Genomic DNA, 25,999 nt, shown 5'->3' with positions numbered 1-25,999 from the left:
ACAAATGCTAGCTAGTTTTTTAGGTGTCTTACCTATCCTCACCCCTCCCTTGTGTGCTCTCGCTTTTATCATGTGCTCATAGTCCAATCCCATTGTTGTGTTTGCCCTTGATCTAATGTCCACATATGAGGGAGAACATATGATTTTTGGTCTTTTGAGCCAGGCTAACCTCACTCAGAATGATGTTCTCCAATTCCATCCATTTACCAGCGAATGATAACATTTCGTTCTTCTTCATGGCTGCATAAAATTCCATTGTGTATAGATACCACATTTTCTTAATCCATTCGTCAGTGCTGGGGCATCTTGGCTGTTTCCATAACTTGGCTATTGTGAATAGTGCCGCAATAAACATGGATGTGCAGGTGCCTCTGGAGTAACAGTCTTTTGGGTATATCCCCAAGAGTGGTATTGCTGGATCAAATGGTAGATCGATGTCCAGCTTTTTAAGTAGCCTCCAAATTTTTTTGCAGAGTGGTTGTACTAGTCTACATTCCCACCAACAGTGTAAGAGGGTTCCTTTTTCCCCGCATCCTCGCCAACACCTGTTGTTGGTGGTGTTGCTGATGATAGCTATTCTAACAGGGGTGAGGTGGAATCTTAGTGTGGTTTTAATTTGCATTTCCTTTATTGCTAGAGATGGTGAGCATTTTTTCATGTGTTTTCTGGCCATTTGAATTTCTTCTTTTGAGAAGTTTTTAAGTGTTTTTTTACAACCAATTCCAGAGAACAAATGTATCCATTTTTGTACAATTTTTCTGCTAGCAATTTGCAAGTATCAAATTAGCAGAGTAACACTATCTTTAAAAATTTCACAGCTGCTGGGCACCAGTGGCTCACATCTGTAATCCTAGCTAGCTACCCAGGAGGCAGACATCAGGAGGATCACGGTTCAAAGCCAGACCTGGGCAAGTAGTTCTCAAGACCCTATCTTGAAAAAAACCCCTCGCAAAAAGAGTTGGCAGAGTAGCTCAAGCCATAACAGCACCTGCTTAGCAGTTGTAGGCCCTGAATTCAAATCTCATGCTGCCAAAAATAAAGAAATAAATAATCAGGGATTAGTTATTAACAGTATCCTAATAAATTTTCTCATAGTTCCCTATACAGAATGGATGTTTTCTATTTATTTATTTTGGGATTTTCTCTTTTCTTTTTTGGTGCCAGGGATAGAATCCAGGGCCTTGTACATGCTAAGCAAGCGCTCTACCACTGAGCTACATCCTTTCTAAAGTAGAAAGCCCACTTTTTACTTCAATTAGCAAAATGGTCATATTTGCTTTTATTTTTCAACTTAAAAGTGTTATTTTTAAAACAAATGCTTATTTTTCCACTTAATCTGGAAGGTTTTCAAGCCCCATATTCCTGGACATTTTCTTTGAGCCTTAAGACTGATCTATCTGTCTATCTATCTATATATACATATATACACATTTTTTTTGTGTGTGTGTGGTACTGGGGCTTGAACTCAGGGCCTATACCTTGAGTCACTCCACCAGCCCTTTTTTTGTGAAGGGTTTTTTTCCAGATAGGGTCTCACAGAACTATTTGCCTGGGCTGGCTTTGAACTGAGATCCTCCTGAGTAGCTAGGACTACAGGAGTAAGCCACTGGTGCCCAGCTCAATTTATATTTTTGAAAATGATTTTTATTTACTGTAATGGGCAATTTTAATTTCCTTCTGTGTATTATCTATATTTCCCAAATTCTACACCCAAAAATTTATGTTCATAAATGTTCATTTTAAATCTTTTGCAATAAAAAGCTAGGTTCCTAAGTGACAAGTGAGCTAGGTACTGATGGCTCACACCTGTAATTTTAGCTACTTGGGAAGCTGACTCTGGAGGATTGCAGCTAAGAAGCCAGCCCAGGCAAAAGTTCTCCATACCCCATCTCAACCAATAGCTGGGGCAGTGGCATGTATCTGTCATCCCAAGCTATGTGGAAGACTGAGACTGACAGAATTGTGGTTACAGGCTGGCTTGGGCAAAAAAATTTGGGAGACCTCCCATCTCAATGGAAAAAAGCAGGTAGGAAGCATAAAATAGGAGGATTGCAGTCCAGGCTGGCCTGGACAAAAAGCAAGACCCTACCTCAAAATAGCCAGAGCAAAAAAGGATGAAGGTGTGCTCAAACTGTGGAACACCTGTCTAGCAAGTGCGAAGCACTAAGTTCAAACCCCAGTTCCACAAAAACAAGTAACAACAAAAAAACCCCTGAGAATAGAGGTTGGAGGGAGACTTCCATTATTTTTTTTTGTCAGAATTAGCCTAAGTAGTTTTCTATCACTCTAGATACTTCTTCCTCAAATCTCATTTATGTTGCTAGTGTGTCCTACAAATAGTAGCAGAAACTAGAATCAAGATTTAACAATATTCTAGTGTAACCTCTGGAAGATCTAAACTTAGAAGGATTGAATTAATAATAGTTCTCATTTACATAAATCCTAGTATGGGCAGGTACATTTTACAAACATTATCACTGCATAGTAACTTGTCCCAAATCTTACAGTCAAGATTATGTCAATTTGGATAGCAAGCACTACAACTGAAAATTAGACTCTCAAAGCTGAGATAAATAGGGAAAAAAGCATTTTCCAATATCCAGAAGCTGGCCTAGTACCATCAACTAGGGCTTGGTGTATGGAAAAGTTGATCTGGCACTTACAGCTAGCAAACAGTTGAACACTTTACAGAATATCAACATCAAACAGGGCCACTCTGACTGTGATAGAAAACCACCGTACAGTCATGTCCAAACACCACCAAAATGTGAAAACTGTCCAAAACGTGAAACACCAAACATCTCCCTCTTCTAGATAATTAGTGACCCCTGCTGCTTAACCAGTTACACCTTTAACCCTCACTCTAGTCTTTCCTCCTCCTAGCTAGAATTTAACAACTTATTCAGAGTTATTTCCAGTTTCTGAAACATCCAATCTGGACCAAAATCCTATTTCCTTAAGTTCTCCTTCATATCACAGACTATAAACCAAAATCCTGTAAGGTTTTCTAGCACCACAGCCCCACATGATTTGCGTTTCCCCTAGCTAGGAGTAATAAACTCCACTTGTTCAATCACTGGTGTGGTCCAGGCAATCCACAAGAACAAAGCCCACATAAGAACAATAGTTTTGGGAGGCTGAGATCAGGAGGATCACGGTTTGAAGCCAGTTCCAGGGAAATCATTTGTGAGACCCCCATCTCCAAAATAACCTAAGCAAAATGGACTGGAGGTATGGCTCAAGTGATAGAGCGCCTGCTTTGCAAGTGCAAAGCCCTGAGTTCAAACCCATCACACACATACAATTTTATCTTAGCATAAAATACAAGAGCAGAAAAGATGTGTGAATAAGTAAAGTATGTTTATACTAAACACATATAGCTACAAAATCATACATTTTGACTTTTTTCTTTTGTTATTTCCAGAGTGAACTGGTGGTTGTGACTGTGCTAAAAAAATGTTTTATTCTACAGAATGTCTAACATGAGCAGGTGTTACAAAGTAAAAGAAAAAAACAAAACAATGCTGCATCAGCACATTAGGAATTTCCCTGGCTTGGCAGGAGTACTACAGGTCAAAACCAGTATAGAAGAGTAAATAGACAATCACATCAAAATCCAAACTACTTTTGGGTGGATCGCAGACAGTAAATTAGTGGAAAAGAGACAGGCAGAGTTAGAGAAGGTTTTTCTTTAATAATTTAACATCCATTTACTGACTATCCTTCAATTGTTATCATCAGTAATTATGAGAATTTAATTACCAGGTGAGTTAATAGGGTTTAACTGTATTCAGAATTAAGAAATATGTAAATTGCAATAAAAAAAGAAAAACAATGCGAGTCAACTCCCTGTATAGTTATCCTTATCTCAACTAGCAAAACCCTTGTTCCTTCTTATTATTGCTTATACTCTTTCTTCAACAAAATCAGAGATAAGGACAAAATAGTTTCTGCCGGGTAGCAAGGGGAAAGGGGGGTAAGGGAGAGGGCGGGGGTAAGAGGGGAGAAATGACCCAAACATTGTATGCACATATGAATAAAATAAAAATTAAAAAAAAAAAAAAAAGAAAAACAAAAACAGCTAGAGGACTGGTGTAGTGGCTGAAGTGGGAAAGTGTCTGCCAAGAACTCAGAGCAAGTTTGAAGCTCTGAGTTCAAACCCCAGTATGGCCAAAAACAAAAACAAAAAACCCAAAAACAGTAGAAACAGAACAAGGTATAAAGTCTCTCTAATAGTGGCTGTCTTTTTAGTGACTGTCTCTTTAGCGCAAATGCAAGTAAATATTCTTGAACAAAAATGTTATCATCCATTTAATAAAAAGTAATATCCTTTTGAAAAAGTATATCTTCTCAATGTCCTTTTATCAGATTAAAATACTTTCTTGATTCTACCTGAGATTTTAAAGCAGAATCATTAAGCAAAAGGCAATTAAGTCTGAAATTATTTCTTTCAAAATGAGAGGTGTACAGAGAGTTTTCAGGAGTAAAACTTACCAAATCTGACTTGTTTTATTTTATTTTATTTGTGGTACTAGGGTTTCAACTCAGTGCCTCATACTTGCTAGACAGACACTCTACCACTTGACCACATTTTCAGTCCTAAAATCTGACACTTCTTATTTCTACTCTTCACCATCACCTTGTGAAAACAGGTATTTTGTGTGTTTCAAATAAAATACAAGAGAAATGACCCAAACATTGTATGCACATATGAATAAAAAAAATAAATAAAAATAATGTACAAAGCACTGGCAGAGTGGCTCAAATGGTAGCGTGTCTGCCTAGCGAGCATGAAACCTTAAGTTTAAACCCTAGTATCTATACATACATACACACACACAGACACATACACAAACCCAAAAACACTTTAAATAGGGTACAAGGTTGGATTATAGTTATAAAATTATAGCAATTTAAAAATTAAGTAAAAACACAAAATTGTATCAATTTTTTAAAGCCTTCTGTTTTAAATATATGTGTGTATCTTACAATTGATTAGGATGAGGCCCTAGGTTTAATACCCAGCACCAGAAAAAAAAACCAAGAATAAAAAGAATTTTATTTAGACAATTAGGAATGATATCCTGAGAAATTGGTTTCCTCTTTTTCATACAACACACTGGGCCCTTACTATTAAGTACTATAATTATTTATTTATTTTTTTGTGGTACTGGTGTTTGAACTCAGAGCCTAGTGCTTTTGAACCTCCACCATCGCATTACCATACCCAAGAGATCTCACAGCTGTCTACCCGTAGAAGTCATGAAAACCATGTTAGGTTATGTTCTCGTTAATCCAAACAAACACTATTACAACGTTCTCTTTTCCTCCTAGTACCAAGTAGCCTTTTACTAACATTATAAAATAGAAAACCTTGTTTAGGAGAAAAATCAAAGGATAATATTGTGAGTCTGCTCACCTACACTCTGCTCCTGGTTCTGCAACTGCAAGTCTACTCTTTAAATGTTAGTTTCTCCATTTATAAAACAACTACCATAGCCTTCCAAAGAGGTTTAACAACTGAAATATCTACAAAATTATATCATTTCTTAAGAACAATGAGATAATGAGCACAAAATATAGACATTTATTAATTACATAAGAAATGTTTTGAATCTCAGTGGAGAGATGTTTTTTCTCAAGTATCATCTAGAATGCAGAACTGTTCAAATTAGCCAATATTCAATAAATATTTGAATTAATATACCTCCCAAATCTTCACATTGAGTACTACTTTTTTTTCTTTTTTACGGCACTGGGGTTTGAACTCAGGACCTCACAACTGCTAAGCAGAAACTCTTAAAAGCTTCAGTTGCTTTGCCAGCCCAAAGTAAACAGAATTTGCTGTGCTATTCTCTTTTAAAATAGGTTTGTTTCACTAGTCCAGGAATAAGGGTGGGGATAAAGTATGACATAGGGCCGTGAATTCTAGAATGCTATATTTGATATAAGAACTTTTGTAAATGCCATAGTGTACCCCCAGCATAATATAAATAAATAAATAAATAAAATAAAATAGGCTGGTTTCAGACAAATTAAAGGCTTTATGAAAACTCAGCAGCAAAATTAAGAATGCCTTAAGAGTAAAATTCAAGGCAGGCACCAGTGGCTCATGCCTGTAATCCTAGCTTGCTGAGATCAGGAGGACTGCGGTTCAAGGCCAGCCCAAGAAAATAGTTCTCAAAACCCCATCTCCAAAATAACCAGAGCAAAATGGACTGGAGGTGTGGCTCAAGTGATAGAATGCCTGCTTTGCAAACACACATCCCTGAGTTCAAATCCCAGTACCACAAAAAAAAAAAAAAAAAATCCTGTCCAAATTTTAATTCGTCCCCTGTAAATGTCCCATGTGCTTAAAATTGGGACCCTGGTATGCATGTTATATGGCATTTGCTAAAAGATGGGAGGACAAGTCCCTCCTTGGGAACAGCTATGAATTTAATAAGGCATTTGGATTTTTATGATTATATGATTACATTCCCTTCTCTTGGTATAAAGAGGCCATTTACTCAAAATTGAGATCCTGTTCCCTCTAAATCCTGTGTTAATATGCCTAGTTGCTGGACTCTAGCTAGCAGAGAGTACCAGGAGGTCTCAGTAAGAGGCTGAATCACCACTCTGGGGCAGAGTAAAGAAAAGGTCACTGACATTCTTGACAATTCTCCCTTATGAAAATGTTGGGATTTTAAGGAGCAGAAAAGGTGAATATCTTGTATAGTAGTGTATGGCCAAACCTGACAATACCCTAGGCCGGGTGCAGGAGGAACTGGGCGTTAAAAGACTCCATTTGAGCTGGGCACTGGTGGTACATACCTATAATCCTAGATACTCAGAAAGCAGAGATCAGAGGTTTGCAGTTTCAAGCCAGCTCAGGAAAACAGTTCAAGAAACCCTATCTCGCTTTTGTGGGTGGCAGCGAACGCGAAGACAGCACCATGAAGGCCTCAGGCACACTCCGAGAATACCAGGTCGTGGGGTGCTGCCTGCCGACCCCCAAGTGCAACGCACTGCTGCTGTACCGCATGCGCATCTTTGCGTCCAACCATGTCATCACCAAATCGCAACTCTGGTACTTCGTGTCGCAACTGAAGAAGATGGAGAAGTTGGGGGAGATCGTGCACTGCTGGCAGAGCGCGACATGGGTGCCAGGCACCGTGGCCACACGCACTCCATCCAGATTATGAAGGCGAAGCAAGCGTCGGCCGTCAAGCAGTTCCACGACTCTGAGAATCAAGTTCCTGCTGCCCTACCAGGTCCTGCCCCGCCAGCACAAGCTCCGCTTCACCACCAAGAAGCCCAACACCTTCTAGACGCGACCCCCCCCCAAAAAAAAAAAAAAGAAAAAGAAAAGAAGAAACCCTATAACCAACACAAAAAAGGTCTGGCAGGTAGCTCAGGTGGTAGACCTCCTGCCTAGCAAACAGGAAGCCCTGAGTTCAAAACCCAGAACCTCCACCACCAAGGAAAAAAACAAAAAACAAAAACCACTCCACTTGTAACTTTAAACTGATTATGAGTTTCTGAAATTTGATAGGGAAATTTGAGTTCTCTGTTGGTAATTATCAGGGAAGAAATCTGTTGTGGTTTATATAATGCAAGGACCTGAGCCTATCTTGTTGCCACCCTAAGGAAAATTCTGACTCAATCCTACAGCTGAAAAGATTATCTGAGCGTATACCCTAAATTAATTTTTGTTTTGGCAGTACTGGAGTTTAAACTCAGAACCTTGAGCTTGCTAGGCAATTGCTCTACCACCTGAGGCCAAGCCATAAACCCTTTTGGTTTTTTAGTTGTTTTTCAAATAAGGTCTTGCTTTATGTTTGGGATAGTCTTGACCATGATCCTCCTACTTAGGCTTCCCACATAGCTGGGATGATAGACATGTGTCATCATGTTCAGCTTTTATTATTATTGGCTGTGATCAGGCCTTGATAACTTTTGCCCCGGCAGGGCTTGAACCGTGATTCTCCCAATCTCAGGCATGAGCCACTAGACTCATCTAAATTGTTTTCATATGTCCTTTTGTGTATGTCTATTTAGTTGGTGTTTACTACTGATTTAATAGAGGCTAAAATTCTAACAGCTTACAGCAAAAGTCCTGTTAAAGGATTTACTCAGTTCAGTCAACAGGATATATTTCAGTCATCAAGATAAGCCTCTAAACAAGGTGCAGGTGGTTTATGCCTGTAATCTTAACTACTCAGGAGGATTGCAGTTCAAGGCCAACATCATGAAACAGTTTGTGAGACCCAATCCTGAAAATATCCAAAACAAAAAAAAAAGGCTGACACAATGGCTCAAGTGATAGAGCATCTGCCTAGCAAGCATGAGGGCCCTGAGTTCAAACCCAGTACTGTCTCCCCACCACCAAAACAAAAGCCTCTAACAAAATGAGTCCTAAAACAACAGTGGACAAAACCTAATTTGCTCTTAGAATTCTAGCTTATCTTTTGTGCACTTAAATTGCTGTTTCTTTTTTGGTATGCCTAACTTAAAACATTTTTTTGTATGTGTGTGTGAGCATCTTCAGAATGATTCTTAAACCACTGTTATAAGTTAATGTGATATTCAAGGTTAACTTTAACCAAAAAGCAGGTATTCAAGAGGTAACTTTCAAACACTTGGGACTAAAGTAAAAAAAATACTTTTAAATGAAGCTGTCTAAAACTGCCTGACTAGATAGGTCATCTTAATCTGTTTCATTCTATCAAAATAATTTTAATTCAGTTCTTACAATATGTTTGGGTCTATTGTGTCTTTGTAAACTGTTATTGCATAGAGAAATAATCTAAGATTTCTTTCCTCCTGGGTCTTCACTAAGAATATTTATTTGGGAAAAGAAACAATTTTTTTCAATTCAAAAAATTTATGAAAGTTATTTCAACACATTTTTAAAATGGGCTGGGGGGCGTGGCTCAAGTGGTAGAGTGTCTGCCTAGCAAACACAAGGCCCTGAGTTCAAACCCCAGTACTGCCAAAAATAAAAATTAAATTTTTATAAATGCTTTTGAATGAGGGAAGATTTTATAAAAGAAGGTTTTTGTCTAGAAGATTTTTCCAAATGGAATAGGATAGGGACCAAACCTGAAGGTTCAAGACGGTTACAAAGTGAGTAAATCTGAAGCTATATACAAAGCTAAATCTCATTAAAAGGTTATGTGTGTGATTGGTAGGGTTATAATTTAAGTTATCTAAAAAATTTTTCCTAAGGTCAAAAACTAATAAAATAGGGCTGAAAGTATGGCTCAAGCAGTACAGCACCTCCCTGAGTTCAAACTCTAGTACTGCCAAAAACAAATTAATATAAAACTAGCACCTAATTCTATGTCTTAAAATTTTTCTGTTATTACCCTGGAGGTGTGGCTCAAGTAGTTAGAACACCTGCTTACCAAGCACAAAGCTCTGAATTCAAATACCAATACCACAAAAATAAAGAAATAAAGAAATTTGCCCTTAGCAAGGTGCTAGGCTCCCTGCAACCTTACTTATTTGTGAGCTGAGACTGGGAGGGGGGAAGTTCAAGGTCAGGGCAAAAAAGTTCACGTGACCCCCACTTCAAGCAATAGCAGGGTGAGATGGTGTGCATGTCAATCCAGCTACACAGGATTCGGAGATCCAGAAGACTGCAGGTCCAGTACAGGCAAAAATGAGACCTCGACCTCAATGGAAAAAAAAGCTGGGCACAGTGGTAGGAGTTTGTCTTCCCAACAATGGTGGGAAGCATAAAACAGAATCATGGTCCATACGGGCCTGGGCAAAAAGTGAGACTGTGTCTCCAAAATAACCACAAAAAGACAGTGGGCATGGCAAGAGGTAGAGTACCTGCCTAGCAAGCACAAGGCCCTAAGTTCAACCCCCAATACCACCATGAAAAAAAAAAAAAAATCTGTTCTCAGTAACATTAGCAAAAACTGGCTTAAAAGAGAGATTTTTATGCTTATCAAGATAAACTTTCTGTGTTTCTGCTAATTTTGTAAGGCTTTTGAATATTCAGAAAACTGAGTCTCAACTAAATCAAGGGTTAAGTATTTGTTTATATAAAAGTCTTTTACTTCAAGTGATTGAAAAGTTTACAGGGTTAAGGGCTGGTGGAGTGGCTCAAGTGGTAGAGTACCTGCCTAGGAAGTGCAAGGCCCTGAGTTCAAATCCCAGTACTGTGCGCCCCCCAACAAAGAAATAGCTTAGAGGTTTACAGATATTTAAGTTTAATACATACAAAATGACCAGTAAATGCTCTTTTGCAGAAATGAAATGCACTTTTACATTAGAAAATAGGTTTTGTTCACTTCAGGAAGCAAAAAAAGAAAATTGGTTATTTGGGGTTACTGTTTATGTCCCCCTAAACTTATAGAAGTCTAATAGCTTCTGAAAGTACCATATTTTTGTCAGTACTATACACCTATTATTTTACCTAGCCCAAGATTCTAAATTTTACTCCGAAGATAAAAGTTAAATTTTTAAATAAATGTTTTATATATATGGCATCTTGATAGCTATGATGCCAATTGTTGCTGCCTTCTTTAAATATTAAATATATTTATGTTCTACTAGTATGCAAGTTTTCTAAAACACAAAATAGTGCCATTTAATGAAAAGGATTGGACATTGGTCACTCAGAGTACATCTATAAATAAGTACATTGTACCTTATTTTAAATTCATTTATTCTAAAGGCAAAATTAAATGGGGATTTATATACATATAGCTCTGATATTGACAAGATATGAGTTTCAGTGTATATTTAAGATAACTGAGAGCTAATCTCTCTTAAAGAGATTAATGCTGTCAAATCATAATAATCCTAATGCTATATGAAATAAAAATAGTTATTTTGCCAATTACTAAACATTTAAAATTGTAATGATGACTGCTTTGTTTTTGTCATCAGCAGTTTCTTTAAGGGATTTATATTCAAACTCATGGAAAACATCTCTAGAAAATACTTATTTTTCAGTTTCTTTAAATAGCTCTCATTGATTTTGTTTTATATTTTCCTTGTAGAGCTTTCTAAGGGTTGTCTATTAACATTTTGCAGTACAACTTCTAATAATAGTAACTTAAACAACATTTTTTAAAATGCAAGGATATTACCTACAGAGCAGACAAAATTAAACTTACTTAAAAACAGATGCCAGGTAAGCCCAGCCTAAGGGCCACTCCTTTTAAACTCCTTTGTTGCTTAAAATTGGCCAACTAGGGTTTTATTGCACTAACTCTCTGCCTGTCACTCCTACCCAGATATATGATCACATCAGACCATCTGAGACATCTCACCCTGTCCTGGCAATGAGAGACAAAGTCAAACCAGAGTGTTTTATTCAGATGTCCTCAGAATAAAACTGCTCATAGACAAGGGGAAGGTTGTCACAATAAAAATGGAGACTGGCTGGGACATGGCTCTAGTGAGAGTGCTTATCTAGCAAGGGCAAAGGCCCTGAGTGCAAATCCCAGAACCACACACACACACACAAAAGCCTGAAGTAGAATAAAAATGGAGTCATGCTAGCCATGATGGCACATGCCTATAATCCCAATACTTGGGAAGCTAACCCAGAGAATCATGAGTTTGAGGCCAGCCTAGGCTACAAACTCATTATATAGGCTGACCTGCACTATATAATGAGACCCTATATTAAAACCAACATCAAAATGGAGTCACTTTTTTGGAAGCCAACCCTTCCAAAAGTATCTGAAGGTTAGAAAGAGTAGGTTCTTATGCATGGTTATCTGACATAGGTAATTAACTTGGATATTTTATTCTAAGCAATTAAATTTATCCCATCAGGATGCATCAATCATTGATTATAATCTTGGTTTTATTTTTGCAAAGAGTAACATTAAATCTGATGCTGGAGATAACCAAGGAGGCTAAGGAAACACTTTGTTCTCCTACAGCTCAGTGTAAAAAAGGTTAACAGCTAAAAATGCCTTATCAAGGGAATTAAGGTCGTTAACTTTAATTTCTTGGGATCTGCAGGATACTGGGTCTTTCCACAAAAGGCATAGATTTCCTAACAGAAATTTAAAAAAAAAAAATCTAAACCACATTATAATGCCAGGGGGACTAACTCTTGCTCCTGAAAAAAAAGAAAGCCTTCTTAATAAAATTAGAGTCACCTCAAAAAACAAACAAACAAAAATGCTCAAAACTTATGTGGGAGTGGCTGGTTTCTATAGGATTTGGATCCCTGGTTTTGGAGTAATAACTAAGCCCCTTTATGAGGCAACCTGGGACCTGAATGCAAACACCTGGAGTGAACTGGGAAAAAACAAAAAGCCTCCTGAATATTTTATTGGTATCTTCCCCTAGCCCTAAAAATTCCAAATTTAGATAAAGTTTTCTTCCACATGTAACTAAGAGGCAGGACATGACATTAGAAACTTTTATTCAAAGGTGAGAAAAATTCTGTTGCCTATGGCTTATTTTTCAAAATTATTATTAGATGCTGTCACATCCAAGGACATGCTTTGTGCATTCACATTTAAAACCTATTCATTCTGAGTTCTTACAGCAAACAAAAACCAGCCAGATTCATCAAGGGCTAAAGAATTTTATTCCTGTGAGTTATTAAGAGATTTAAAATCAATCTTCTCCCTCCAAGGAGTCACTCAGTATTTAACTAAAACGTTGTCCACAAACAGTAGCGGTGACCTGTCCATTAGCACCTAAAACAGACAACAAACGGACCTAGAATATCATCTTTATAATAGGTATTAATCTACTATGCTGTTTCTGTGGATGGCAGATATTTTCAGGACATTAAATCTATAGGCTTTACATTTCCTTAATGTTTTAGTAACACTTAAGAATATTATTAGGGCTGGTGGAGTGGCTCAAACTGTAAGGGCGCCTGCCTAGCAAGTGTGAGGCCCTGAGTTCAAACTCCCCAGGACACCAAAAAAAAAAAAAAAAAGAAAGAAAGAAAAGAAAAAAGGTTATTAGCTTTGTCAAACACTTTTTACTTTTGAAAGATGATTTTCACTAATTTCTCTTTTAGTAAAAGAGTAATTTGATGTCTTCTGGTCCTGATCATGGCAGCCTGTCAAATGAATTTTCTCCCAACTGAATTTCTATGTCATCTCCTAAGTAAGATAAGGAAACTTTTTTTTTTTTGGTTCCTTTGCTAGTTAGGGCCAGCACCCAATTTCAGCACAGAAGCAGCTACGGAAAATGTACAGCAGACCCTATGAACTGCTTTTAAGGTGAAAAGGGGGCTGGGCGCCAGTGGCTCACACACCTGTAATCCTAGCTACTCAGGAGGCAGAGCTCGGGAGGATTGCTTTTGAAGCCAGCCAGAGGGGATTGGTTTGAGACCCTATCTCAAAAAAAACCCTTCACAAAAAAAGGCCGGTGGAATGGCTCAAGGTGTAGGTCCTGAGTTCAAGCCCACACCCAGTAACGCAAAAAACAAACAAAAAAAAAGGGTGAAAAGGGGCTGGCAGAGTGTCTCAAGCAGTAGAATGCCTGCCTAGCAATCGTGAGGCCTTGAGTGCAAACTCTATTATTGCCACAAAAAAAAAAAAAAATTAAAAGGGACCAAAGTTGTTTAGGGGGAAATGATGCAGGGTAGATAAATGAGAAGACAGGAAGGGAAAATTATATTGCTTTTAATAAGTATTAAAAGTGCCAGGCTTAGAAATTAGAACCAGGAGATAAACTAAAAACAAAACCCAAAAAAAAACAGCAGCAAGCCTTGCTTCCATCACATCCTTTAAAATGTTAATTTGCAAAAATAAGAAGACACATGGGCTAGAGGCATGGCTCAAAAGGTACAGCTCCTGTATAGCATACAGAAGGTCCTGATTCAAACCCCAGTACTGTCAAAAATAACAAATAAATTAAAGAACAGGGAGACATAAAGGAGCTATCTACTTCCACCTTCTCCTCTGAGGTGTTAAGAAAGTGCAAACTCTTCACAAATTGGTAAAAAGACAAAAAATCTGAAGACATGCCTGGCAAAGGGAAGTCCTAAAAGCAGAACCATTCTGTAATGATTAGGGGTTGCTAGAGGGTATGACATTGTATTTTTCCAGCTCAAACAAGGCCACAGAGAAGAACCAACTTTTGAGTCTTTGCTCCCATTTCTTTTCCCTGTGTGGGGAGCAGGAAATGTTCCCCCAACCCCCATTTCTCCCCTACTTTTATCCTGTTATATTAGAATAAATCCTTCTAAAACAGAATTCCACCTTGTGAGAATCTCCTTGTTGTGGGACACTTTGAAATTCTTTTCACATGTGGATCTCAAGGTCCTGTGATTTTGCATGGAAACTGGGAAGCTGAGGGAACCCCTGTCATACTTTCATCCTGTGACTTTCTGATCATTAGTTTCTTCATCCATAAAATGCTTATACCAACAGTACCTTCATCTCATGAGGTTATTTTGAGGATTATACTTTTTTTTTTTTTTTGTGAGACTGGGGTTTGAACACAGGGCTTCATGCTTTCAAAGCAGGCGCTCTACCACTTGAGTCACACAACCATTTTTTTTTTTTTTTGGAAGGGTGGGCAGTACTGGGGTTTGAACTCAGAGAGTTGCCCTTGCTAGGCAGGTGCTCTATCAGAGCCACACCCACAGCTCTTCTTATTGTGAAGATTAAAATAACACAACACGTGCAAAGCTAATAGTACAACGCCTGGCACATATAAAGTCTAAAAAATATTAACTTAAAAGAAACCCAAAGAATGTAGTATCCTTGTTTTTACTCAGAAACATAAATCTTTGTTTTAGGTTTCACTGAACAATGATAAAATTTACCCAACTCACTTATTTAGCAATTCAATTTAGAAACTTAAGAGGCTATGGGATACTGATTTAATTAAAACCAAAGTAACCTGGAACAAAAGTTCAATGCTAAAATACAACTTTGTAGAAAAATATTTGGGAGTCATTATATTAGTAAAATGGCAAGAAATTCTTCAAAATAATGCAACCTCAGCAATAATCACACACAGCTATTCCTTTCAAAATTAAGTCATCATTTGTTCTTTTCTTCTGATGCTACAGTCCTTAACTTTCATTTAAAAGCCCACTAATAAGGCACAGCTTCGTCGACATCAAAACCTTTCAGAAACCTGGCCAAGAGAAAGTCACACACTTTACACTGCTAGAAAAGATCCCTGTGGTCACTCTAGGACAACTGTCACTGTCATCAGCACGTCTGGATGTCTCAAAGGGACTGGGTCATGCAGAAATGTGAGGGAAGGCTGGTGTCTGAAACAAAGTCGAAAGCTGGTGCGCCCTGAGAGAGGAAAACTTTAACTGACCCGTGAGGACTCAGGCTCTAGGGGAGGATTAATTTCGGGCGTGCACTGCCCCTGTCCTGTGGAAAGGGAAGCAGGTGTCGCTCTCCCGGGCGACCCCACCGCTTTCTTCCTAGCCCCGCCATCCCTCCCTCAAAGCCCTGAGTACCTTTCTCGTCCTCATCGATACGCAGGGCGATGGAGATGTACTCGAAGGCCTGCTTGTGGAAGGCTCGGACGCGCTCGGCCTCGCCGCCCGAAACGGGCGCGGGGGGCGAGGGAGAGGCTGGCGCCTGCGAGGCCCCGGAGCTCCTCTTGGCGGCCATGAGGGCGCGGGAGAAGCGCTGGCAGAGCCACACGAAGAGGAGCCCCAGGTGGAAGGCCACCAAACGCAGCAGCGCGAAGCCTACGAACAGCGGGTAGGAGAAATAATACAGGTTCCTCTTATGCGGCGACCGGGGCGGAGGGGCCGGCCCGGCGGCGGGAGGGGCGGGGGCCGGGCAGGGGGGCGGAGGCTTGGGAGGCACCGGGCTGCTGCGGCCGCCGGAGCCTTTCTTCTTCCCTCGACCACCTGGAGAACTCATTCACAGTTCCCACTGCCGCCGCCGCCATAACCCGCCTCCCGCAGACCGACGGCGACCAAGCGACGGCGGCGGCCACTGCGTCGGAGAGGGCCACAGACCCCGTAGGTCCCGAGAGCTTGGCACCTCCACGCGCTGCCCGCCAGCCCCGCCCCTTCCTCCTTCCTCCGCCAGGAGCACAACCCCTTCTCCTTCTCCTCCTACGGCCGGTGTCTCCAGCCCCTCCCTCCCTCCCTCTGTCCTCTCAGCGGCCTGCTAGCTCGAAGCGGCTGCCGCGCAAGCGCACGCCCTCTCGTGTCTTTCTCCGGCGCGCGCGCGCGCGCGCACGCCTCCGTCTTTGTTGACCTGGGTTCCTGTGCGCATGTGCGACATCGCCCTCTCGGCCGGTCCCCCGGGAACATCAGTTCCGGATGTGCAGTTCCGCCCGCTCTGTTCCGGGGGTTAGGTAGCCGTGCCGCCGATTTAGCGGCCCCTGGGAGCTGGGTAGGAAGGGGGCTTTGGTAATCAGCTCACGGAAGCGGGAATTGAGGCCCTAGGGGTGTGTTCGGCTAGCTCACAGGGCTCCTATCTCGCAGGGCCCATTGCTTCCTTAGATTTGTTTCATTATTTTCTGCTAGTTAACCTAAGTCTTCTGCAAAGGGTGATTGATGTTTCAACTCGGAAGCAATGCGTATCAATCTGGGAATTATTATCGGAGAGCAGTTGCAGAGACAAACTTGAGGTCATCCTAAATATGTTATGCAATGCGAGGTCAACGAACCCAGAGGTTTAACTAAATTAGTGCGCGTTTAGATGTCTCACCTGAAGCTAATTCTGTGGATTATAGGAATTCTTCGTTGTGCGCGATCACGATCCCATAGTTTATTAAGTAATTGTACTGCGTGTGACTCTCTCTGTGTGGTGTCCCCTAAGTCTCCTTTCCTTTGGGAACCACCTGCCGTCTCTGTTCCCTGTGTCCACAATGAGCCGCAAGCACAGAACCGGATCCCAAAGGTGGAAGCGAACACTAGGTCACTCAGGCTCCCCGGGGACCCGGCCTCAGATGGAGGCACACTGAGATAGAAGGTGCTTGGAACTGAGAGGTCTGAAGAGTTGGGTCCATCAGCTCATCCTTCTGCGACCCCAGATCTGCTGTGTTCCTAGGCTGGTCATTTGATTATATAACCCATCCAATAAACGGTTCTTTTTCTCTATTTCTCCCTCTCTCTCTCCTTTCCTCTTTTCCTATCTCCTAATCTTTTAGAAACGTCTCTTCTTTTTACTTGAGTTAGCCACAATTGTTCCTTGTTGCCTAAAAGTAGGGAATGCTAATACAAAGTCTCCATTGTTTGCTGTGAGGATCGCAAATGCCTCACGAGAGCTTCCTAGAATCGCTATGTCCTGCCACAACTTGATGGAATTATTCCCCATCAATATTCCCACAAATATCATAGACTGCGGCAAAAATGTCATAACTCTGTGTTTCCTGCCTACTGCTCCCCCTTTCCTGCAGCTGTGCTTACCCTCTTCCCTCATCCTGAGATGCCTTCTTTCACTCTTGCAAATCTGATTCATTTCAATTCCTGGTCTCTCTCCAGTAACCTGACTTCTCTTTGAACCTCATAGTAGTTGTGTGAAATCTGTTATACTTATATCATTAAATAATACTGTTATATCATTAAATAAATTTATACAACTTAAATGTACAACTTAAAGATTAATAAACTGCATTCAGTTTAAGAAAAATGAATGTAACCATTCCTCAAAGCTCTCTGGGGGCCCTTTCCTAGTCTCAATCTTTTCTTCCCTTGTAGGGGAAGCCACTATACTGAATTTTGTAGCAGTCATTCTTTTGCTTGTCATTTTAGTTTTCAGTGTGTTTATGCATCTCTAAACAATATGTTGTATAGTTTTGCCTGGTCCTGACATTATGTAAATGTAATCATATTCTTAATTTGCTTTTTCTTCTCAATATTGAAGTGTTTGAAAATTTTCACTGTAGAGTGGGCAAGGTAGCTTACGCTTCCCAGCTACTGAGAAGGCGAAAATCAGGTGGATCTTGATTCCAGGCAAACCTGGGCAAAATTTAGTCAGACCCTAGCTCAACAAAATGATCCATGTGTGGTCATTTATACCTGTAATCCCAGCTGGGTAGGAGGCATAGATAGGAGGTTCATAGTCCAAGACCCTATCTAAGAAAATAATCTAAAGCAAAAAGGGATGGAGACAAGGTTCAAAAGGCTAACAAGTATAAGGCCCTGAGTTGAAACCTCAGGACTGCCAAAAAAATGTTGGTTGTTGATTTCTGTAGGTATAGTACATCTACGTTCACTGCTATGTAGTATTCCATTTTATTAATTGACCACAATCATTCACCTGTTGTTTAGTTTGGTGTCCCTTATTTTCTTTTAATTAACAAAACAAATTCTTCTCCTTGTCTTTCTTTTCTTTCTTTCTTTCTTTCTTTCTTTCTTTCTTTCTTTCTTTCTTTCTTTCTTTCTTTCTATTTTTTGCAGTACTGGGGCTTGAACTTAGAGCCAACACCTTGAGCCATTCCACCAGCCCTTTTTTGTGATGGGTTTTTTTGAGATAGGGTCTTGCAAACTATTTGCCTGGGCTGGCTTCTAACTGAGATCCTCCTGATCTCTGCCTCCTGAGTGAGGCACTCCTGAGGTTTACAACAGTGAGCCACTGGCACCTGGTCCCTTTCCTCTTCCTCTTCCTCTTCCTTTTTCCCCCATTTCCCTTACCCTTCTTCTCAGGGTTGGAGATGGAACCCAGAGCCTAGAGTGTTCTAAACAAGCACTCTTGGATTGGGAGAGTGGCTCAAGTGGCAGTGTACTTGCCTAGCATGTGGGAAGCCCTTAGTTCAATCCTTCATACTGAAAGGAAAAAACAAAAGCACTCTGTCACAAAGCTACGCTGTCAGTCTTGCAGCTAACTTTTCAACTTGACCATGATGTGGCCCAATATTAGGATGGCTCTGCGCCAGGCTGGTTGTGTTCAAATCCCTGCTCCATACTTTCTAGGATCTTGGACTAGTGACTCAACTTCCAGGTCTGTTAAATAATGACTAGAGAAGGACAACCCAACGTGCCTGGAATCAAGTTGGTGCTTCATAGTTGCTGAACGAAGAATAGTCCTCCCACATTTCCTCTCAACATATTAAATCTTACTAAAATGGACTATTGGCAAGTGTGTGACCAGCCTTTTCCTTTTCTGGGACCACGATTATCCTGAGATAATTTTACTTTCACTTAGAATGACCTCTCCTCTTACCTCCACTGTCGAATTCCTGCAAGGTTTTTCTGGCATTATCACCTTGCTAAATCCTTCCCTTATCATCTCAAGTAGAAATTATCTCACTGGTGGTGTGGCTCAAGTAGTAGAGTGCTTACCTAGCAAATGTGAGGCCCTGAGTTCAAACCTCAGTACCAAGAAAAGAAAGAGAAATATTGTAATTTTTAATTCTTACAACACTGTACTTGTACACTGTGTCTGTTAGGCTATGTGTGATAGTTATTTAAACACTTCATCACCTCCCACACAGATTGTAATCTTACTAAAGACAGTAGCTACATTTTATACATTTTGCTTCACTTTCTGGATCTAGCCTGATGCTTAGCCTATGGTACTCATTTAATAAGTATGAATAGTTTGAGACACAATTAAACAAGAGGATGATATTAGATATTTTGTTACTATGTAACAAACCACTCCAAATGTACTCATGTAAAACAATAGCTTCTGGTTGAGTCCGAATTCTGTGAGCCAGCAATTTTGGCCAGGTTCAGCAGGGTGGGTCATGTGGATGAAGTTATGTGATGGTTTGGTTGAATGGCTAGATGGCCTAGCCAGCCTCACTCACATGTGCATAGGTTGGTTGTGGTGTCAGATGGGCCACATGTCTCTAGCAAGATAGATATTTTACACTCCTGTGCATGGCATCTGGCTTCCATGAGGGTGTGAGTGGAAGCCCTAAGGACTCTTGAAACCTAAACTCAAAAGTTGCGCATTGTTATTTCTGCTGCGTTCTATTGTCAAAGCAAATCACAAGGCCAACTGCAATGGAAGGGGTGGGAAAACAGACTCAGATACTCCAAAGAAGTATCTGACTATCATTCTGAAAACAGTTGAGTTAGAAGTTTCACCATTCCTCAGTGTTCCAATCTCAGAATTTTGTCAGTTTTTCACAGAATTTATCTCAATGTGTCACTGTTTTCATATTGAAGCCATATTTATTTTAGTTCCTTCTCTATCACTTCATCTTGATAGAGAAGTGGCAAAGTCACATTGTAAAAGGAGATAGATGACAGATAGATATAATGAATGGATGGGAAGAGTTGAGGCCATCTTTGCAAGTAATCTAGTACAAAGAGTACATGTAGAATTTCCTTTTCCCTCCCATTCAAATAGGAGCTTAAGCATAATTTATCTAAGAAAGGATTTCCCAGCCAGGCACAGGTGACTCACACCTGTAATCCTATTCAGGAAGCAGAGATCAGGAGGATCAAAGTTCGAAGCCAGTCCTAGACAAATTGTTCGAGATAACCTATCTTGAAAAAAAAAAAAACCATGGAAAAAAGGCTGTGGAGTGGCTCAAGTGGTAGAGTGTCTGCCTAGCAAGTGTGAGGCCCTGAGTTCAAACCCCAGTGCCAGAAAAAAATTCTCAGCACAAAAGGGTTGGCAGAGTGGCTCAAGCGGTAGAGCACCTGCCTAGCTAGCACAAAGCCCTGAGTTCAAACCCCCAGAAAAGAAGGAAGGAAGACCTTCCCAAGCATTTCTCTTTCTCTCTTTTTTTTTTTTTTTTTGGTGCTGGGGCTTGAACTCAGGGCTTACACCTTGAGTCACTCTACTAGCTCTTTTTTTGTGAAGTGCTTTTTTGAGATAGAGTCTCGAAAACTTGCCCAGTCAGGTTTCAAACCGAGATCCTCCTGATCTCTGCCTCCTGAGTAGCTAGGATTACAGGCATGAGCCACCGACACCAGGCTCCCCAAGCATTTTTCTGAATCATAGAAACATTGTGATGGTGCATACCTATAATCTCACAGGAGGATCTCAAGTTCTAGGCCAGTCTGGGCTACATGTTGAGACCCTATTTCAAAACCAAAACGAAAAACCTTACTTTGATCATGGAGTACACTAACATATTCAGGTTTAAGAAGACAATAGTAATAGTGATGATGATAACCACTACTACTTGCTGACATTGTATTGAACCTGAATTCTGGCTGAGCAGATTCACTTTTACTATTTTATTCAACCACCTCTACTTGAGTTAAGCATTGTTGTCTTTATTTTTTAAAATAAGAAGTCTGAGTTTCTCGGAGCCCAATTCTTGCCTAGAATCACATATTATACATTACATATTACTGCAGTGGTTTAAGGTAAAATACTCATTTTACTTTCTTTTTCTTTTTTTTCTTTTTTTTTGGTTGGAGGGGAGTTTGAACTCAGCGCTTTATGTTTGCAAAGCAGGTGCCCTACCATTTGAGTCACACCTCCGGTCCATTTTGCTCTGCTTATTTTGGAGATCGGGTCCTCTTCAACTATTTTCCTAGGCTGGCTTCTAACCTCAATCCTCCCGATCTCAGTTTCCCAAGTAGCTAGGATTACATGTGTTAGCCACTGGTGCCTGGCTCAGCTTTCTATAATAATATTTTACATAGTCTACTATATTACATTAATCATGAAATAAATATACCTTGGCCTTTGAGTCATAGTGATATTTCATTCCTGGGCATCCAAATGTTGGTTTTCTGGCTTTTGGTGTCTACTTGTTGAATCTCTGCTATTCACTTGTGTTTTTCCAGTGGCACTGGAGCTTGAACTCAGGGCCTCATGCTTGCTAGGCAGGCACTCTACCACTTGAGTCACTCTGCCAGCCCAGTTTTGTGTTGGGTATTTTCGAAATAGGGTCTTGTGAACTATTTGCCCAGGCTGGCTTTGAACCTTGATCCTCATGATCACTGCTTCCTGATTATCTGGCATTACAACTGTGAGGCACCAGTACCCAGCCCTTCCAGCCCTTTTTTGTATGAAGTATTTTTGAGATAGAGTGTTGTGAACTATTTGTCTGGTTTGGCCTCGAGCTGATCTGTGCCTTCTGAGTAGCCTGGCTTGTCTTTTTTATTTGTACAGTAAAAATATGGGATTGAGAATCAGCAAGACTGGGATTGGTATTTCTGCTTCTACCACCTATTAGTTGTATGATATGGAGCAAACTCTTTAATTAACTCCCCTATAAAATAGGTATAATAAAAATTATATTACAGCTCTTCTACTGGAGGCCTACATGCCGCCACTGCTGCCATTTCTCTAGTGATCCCTGAGAAGTTCCAGCACATTTTGTGAGTACTCAACACCAACATTGATGGGCAGTGGAAAATAGCCTTTGCCATCACTGCCAGTAAGGGTGTGGGGTGAAGATATGCTCAGGTGGTGTTAAGGAAAACAGACATTGACCTCACCAAGAGGGCTGGAGAACTCACTGAGGATGAGGTGGAATGTGTGATCACCATTATGCAGAATCCACGCCAGTACAAGATCCCAGATTGGTTCTTGAACAGACAGAAGAATGTAAAGGATGGAAAATACAGCCAGGTTCTGACCAATGGTCTGGACAACAAGCTCTGTGAAGACCTGGAGCAACTGAAGAAGATTAGGGCCCATAGAGGCCTGCACCACTTCTGGGGCCTTCGGGTCAGAGGCCAACACACCAAGGCCACAGTGCAACCATTGTGGTTGCACTGTGGGTGTGTCCAAGAAGAAATGAGTATGAGCCATTCTGTTAATAAATAATTTATATGAAAAAAAATTAAATTACAAAATGAAAGCATACATCCAAAATCTCTAATATAATACTTGAAACATAACAGGGCTTGGTACATTTTGTGTTTGTCTCTTACCTGCAGTCCCATTCCAGATTCTGACTACTGGGATCTCATTTTTTAATATTCCCAGTTCACATCTCCTGTCCCTTGGAATTACAGCTCGGCCTTAAATTTATTTTGTGTTAACATCTTCCTAAATTTGTCTTGAGAAAAATTGTGCCTTGATATTTCCCTGGCCTTATAAGCTGCCTAGACTGAAGATGGTAATCTTCTGCCAGTGTGACAGCCTCCCAGGTTTTAGAATGTAAGAATGTTCAGGACACTTAATCTTGAATGAAATCTGGGATAGTTTCACCAGGATAAAATAGAGGAGCTGAGTACTGTGGTAACTAAGCCAGGACATCCAATTACCTTATCACTTTAACCCATTAATTTATTTACCAAAGTACCTACCGCCAAATAGGTTTTTAGAAGGCCCTATTTGCCTTCTAAGGTACTCCCCAAACTTTCAGCTCTAGATACTAGATTACTTGAAGTAGAGATGAATGATAGCTAGTAAGAATCTCTTTTCAACCCCAAAAATAAAATAGGTAAAATAAAATGTCATACTAGAGCCAAGAGGAGATGACTGATTTTGAGAAACCTAGAAAACCTAAAATAGACAAAGGACATGGTTGGAGGTGGGGAGCTGAAGGGAATTATTACCTTTCATTGTGTTAATGAGAAAAACATAACCATGATCAAGAATCACTTTGCTGCATCGAGTCTACATTCATGATCCACTCACTCATTGAATAAAAAGATATTCAGCACAGGCAATGTACTAGGCAGTAACTGAGTTGCCAGGAATAGGGAATAGACTGTGTTTAACACTGTGTCTAACACAGTGGCCAAAACCTCACATAGCAACAGTGGTACATTATATATGAGTTTCTTGTGTGGGTTGTGTGACATTCAAGATGTGAATATGGCCTAGGGTGGGAGGGAGTACTGCTCTTTGTAGGGCATTTGCTTAGCATTCTTGAGGTTCTTTGGCAAAAAACCAAAACAACGCAAAACATATATGATGTAAATTACGATGACCATGGGAAACTGGAGAGTGGCAGGCATCCCCTAATTAACAGGACAACTGTTTCTCCATTCCAGCTGGTCTTTGTCTTTTAGGAATGATGGGCCTAATGTAAGATTTTTTGTTGTTTGTTTAAGACAGTCTCACTGTGTAGGCCACGGTAGCCTCGATCTCATGATCCCCCTGCCTTAGCCTCTCCAGTGCTGGAATAACAGGCTTGCACCTCTATGCCTGGCTTCTAATAACAGACTTAAAAATTTTTTCAGACCTGGTACCATGTTGCATTTCTTTTTTAATTGGCTGTACTGGCATTTGAACTCAGGGCCTTGCACTTGCTAGACAGACACTTTACCACTTGAGCCACTCTGCTATATCCTTGCTTGTGTTATATATATATTTTTTCTTTCTTTTTTTTTTTTTGCAGTACTGGGACTTGAACTCAGGGCCTTCACCTTGAGCCGCTCCACCAGTCCTATTTTTGTGAAGGATTTTTCAAGATAGGGTCTCTCGAACTATTTGCCCAGGCTGGCTTTGAACCATGATCCTCCTGATCTCTGCCTCCTGAGTAGCCAGGATTATAGGCATGAGCCACCAGTACCCAGCTAACACTTGCAATTTGAGAGCAGCTGGGCAACATGGCAAGACTCTGTCTCAAAACAAACAAGCAAGCAAAAAATTATACCCACCCCCAAATGTTAAAATTTTTTCAAGAGAAACCACAATTCTCACTCTTTGAAAAAGTAGCTAATGTTGCAACAAATTCCCCTTGGATATTTCAATGTTCATTGAACTTGTGTAGTATTAGTAAAAACATGGACTACTTAAATCAAGTTCACTGTCCCTGCCATATCTGAGCTTGCTCTGTAGGATCAGATCATGATTAGTACCCACAAAGACCATAAGGACTCACTTGAGTTAAAAATAAGGTGCAGCTTGCCTAGCATGTGTGAAGCCCTAGGTGTGATCCCTAGCACCAAAAAAATAAAAAGATTATGCTGAAGAGTAATTTGGAATAAGTCACAAGATAGGTTTAGGAAGTGTTGAGTTTCAGATGGACATGGCTTTTGGTGTCTTCCTGCGATGACCCCCACCCCACACTGCAGCACCAGTCTCATGAATGAATGTGTTGTGAGCAAGCGCACGTAGCGTAGGTATCAAACATGCGCCAGAAAAGCAAGTTCTAGTGTGGGGGGAGAGTAAATATTTCTGTTTTCTGAAAAGAGTTATTTTGTATTTTGTTTTCTATTAAAATGTATTTAGTTTCAAAAAAAAAATAAGGTGCAGACCAACTTGTGAGGAAGCTGCCTCTCCTCCCATCTCAAAGCCTGTACCAGGGAGAGAAGGAAGCACTGCTGTTATTGTTGAAGACAGAGCTAGCACCAGGATGAGGATCCACAGGCCTTGATGGTGTACTGTCCATGGCTTCACTCACACTCACACAGTTCTGTACTGCTTACTCAAAGCCAGTTAAAAAAATAATACACAGCCAGGTGCTGGTGACTCACACCTGGAATCCTAGCTGCACGGGAGGCTGAGATCCCGGAAGCCAGCCTGGGGTGTCAGACCCCTATCTCCAAAATAACCAGAACAAAATGGATTGGAGGTGTAGCGTTAAATTTATTTTTAGACAGTGTCTCAAATTGTTTAGGTAGACCTCAGCTTCCCAAGAGGCTGGGATTACATGTGTTTGCCACTGTGCCCAGTGAAACTGGCCTATTTCAGTTTGGTTATATGGCACCTGGCTCCAGTAACTTCATACTACTTTGATCATACTACTTTGGTTAGTTGTAATTATGGCCTTCCATAAACTACTTAATAAGCCCAAGCCCTTCTTTCCCTACAGCATAAACAAACCCCTCGGTCTAACTTGTTGAATTCTCTTCTTTTTTTTCTCTTAGTATATACTAATTGTGCAAACAGGTTTCATGATCGTATTTCTATACACATATATATTGTTCTTTGACCAAATTCATCCCCTCTATTACTTTCTTACCCTACCTCCCCTCCTCTCTTTTTTCAGGGATGGTGCTTGGATTTGAACTCAGGGCCTAGTGCTTGCTAGACACTCTACTACTTGAGCCACACTTAGCTCCCTCCTTTTTCTTTTTTTAACACAACATGATAATGCTTAATGCACTTTTCAGAAACTTGCCACCTGAACTTAAAAGTTAAAGATTTACTTAATTTTTTTTTTATAAGACAGAGTCTCCCTTTGTCATCCATGCTGGTCTCTAACTCTCCTCCTGCCCGGGCATCACATGCATGCTGAGATTATAGGCATGAATCACTACAACCTG

The 25,999-nt window shown here is 40.4% G+C and overlaps 1 protein-coding gene and 2 pseudogenes across 2 annotated transcripts in view; 2 read left to right on the top strand and 1 right to left on the bottom strand.

The window, feature by feature from the left end:
• Spast (spastin) overlaps positions 1-16,017 on the bottom strand; it is a 71,329-nt gene extending 55,312 nt beyond the window's left edge. Inside the window, exon 1 of one of the 2 annotated variants that reach the window (XM_074049461.1) lies at positions 15,410-16,017. In XM_074049461.1, coding sequence (XP_073905562.1) covers positions 15,410-15,824 — 415 coding nt within the window. In that variant the 5' untranslated portion in view covers positions 15,825-16,017. The remainder of the gene's footprint in view (positions 1-15,409) is intronic. The other variant, XM_074049460.1, reaches the window with a different exon arrangement.
• Positions 6,827-7,310, top strand: LOC141414789 (large ribosomal subunit protein eL20 pseudogene; annotated as a pseudogene).
• A 2,760-nt stretch (positions 16,018-18,777) lies between the features above and the next one.
• Positions 18,778-22,575, top strand: LOC141414717 (small ribosomal subunit protein uS13-like; annotated as a pseudogene).
• Positions 22,576-25,999: the final 3,424 nt, after the last annotated feature.

The sequence above is a fragment of the Castor canadensis genome, chromosome 12 (assembly GCF_047511655.1).
Source record: "Castor canadensis chromosome 12, mCasCan1.hap1v2, whole genome shotgun sequence".
In the NCBI taxonomy this organism is placed as follows: Eukaryota; Metazoa; Chordata; class Mammalia; order Rodentia; family Castoridae; genus Castor; species Castor canadensis.
Note: the sequence above shows the minus strand (reverse complement) of the source record. Positions and strands in the feature narration are given on the sequence as shown.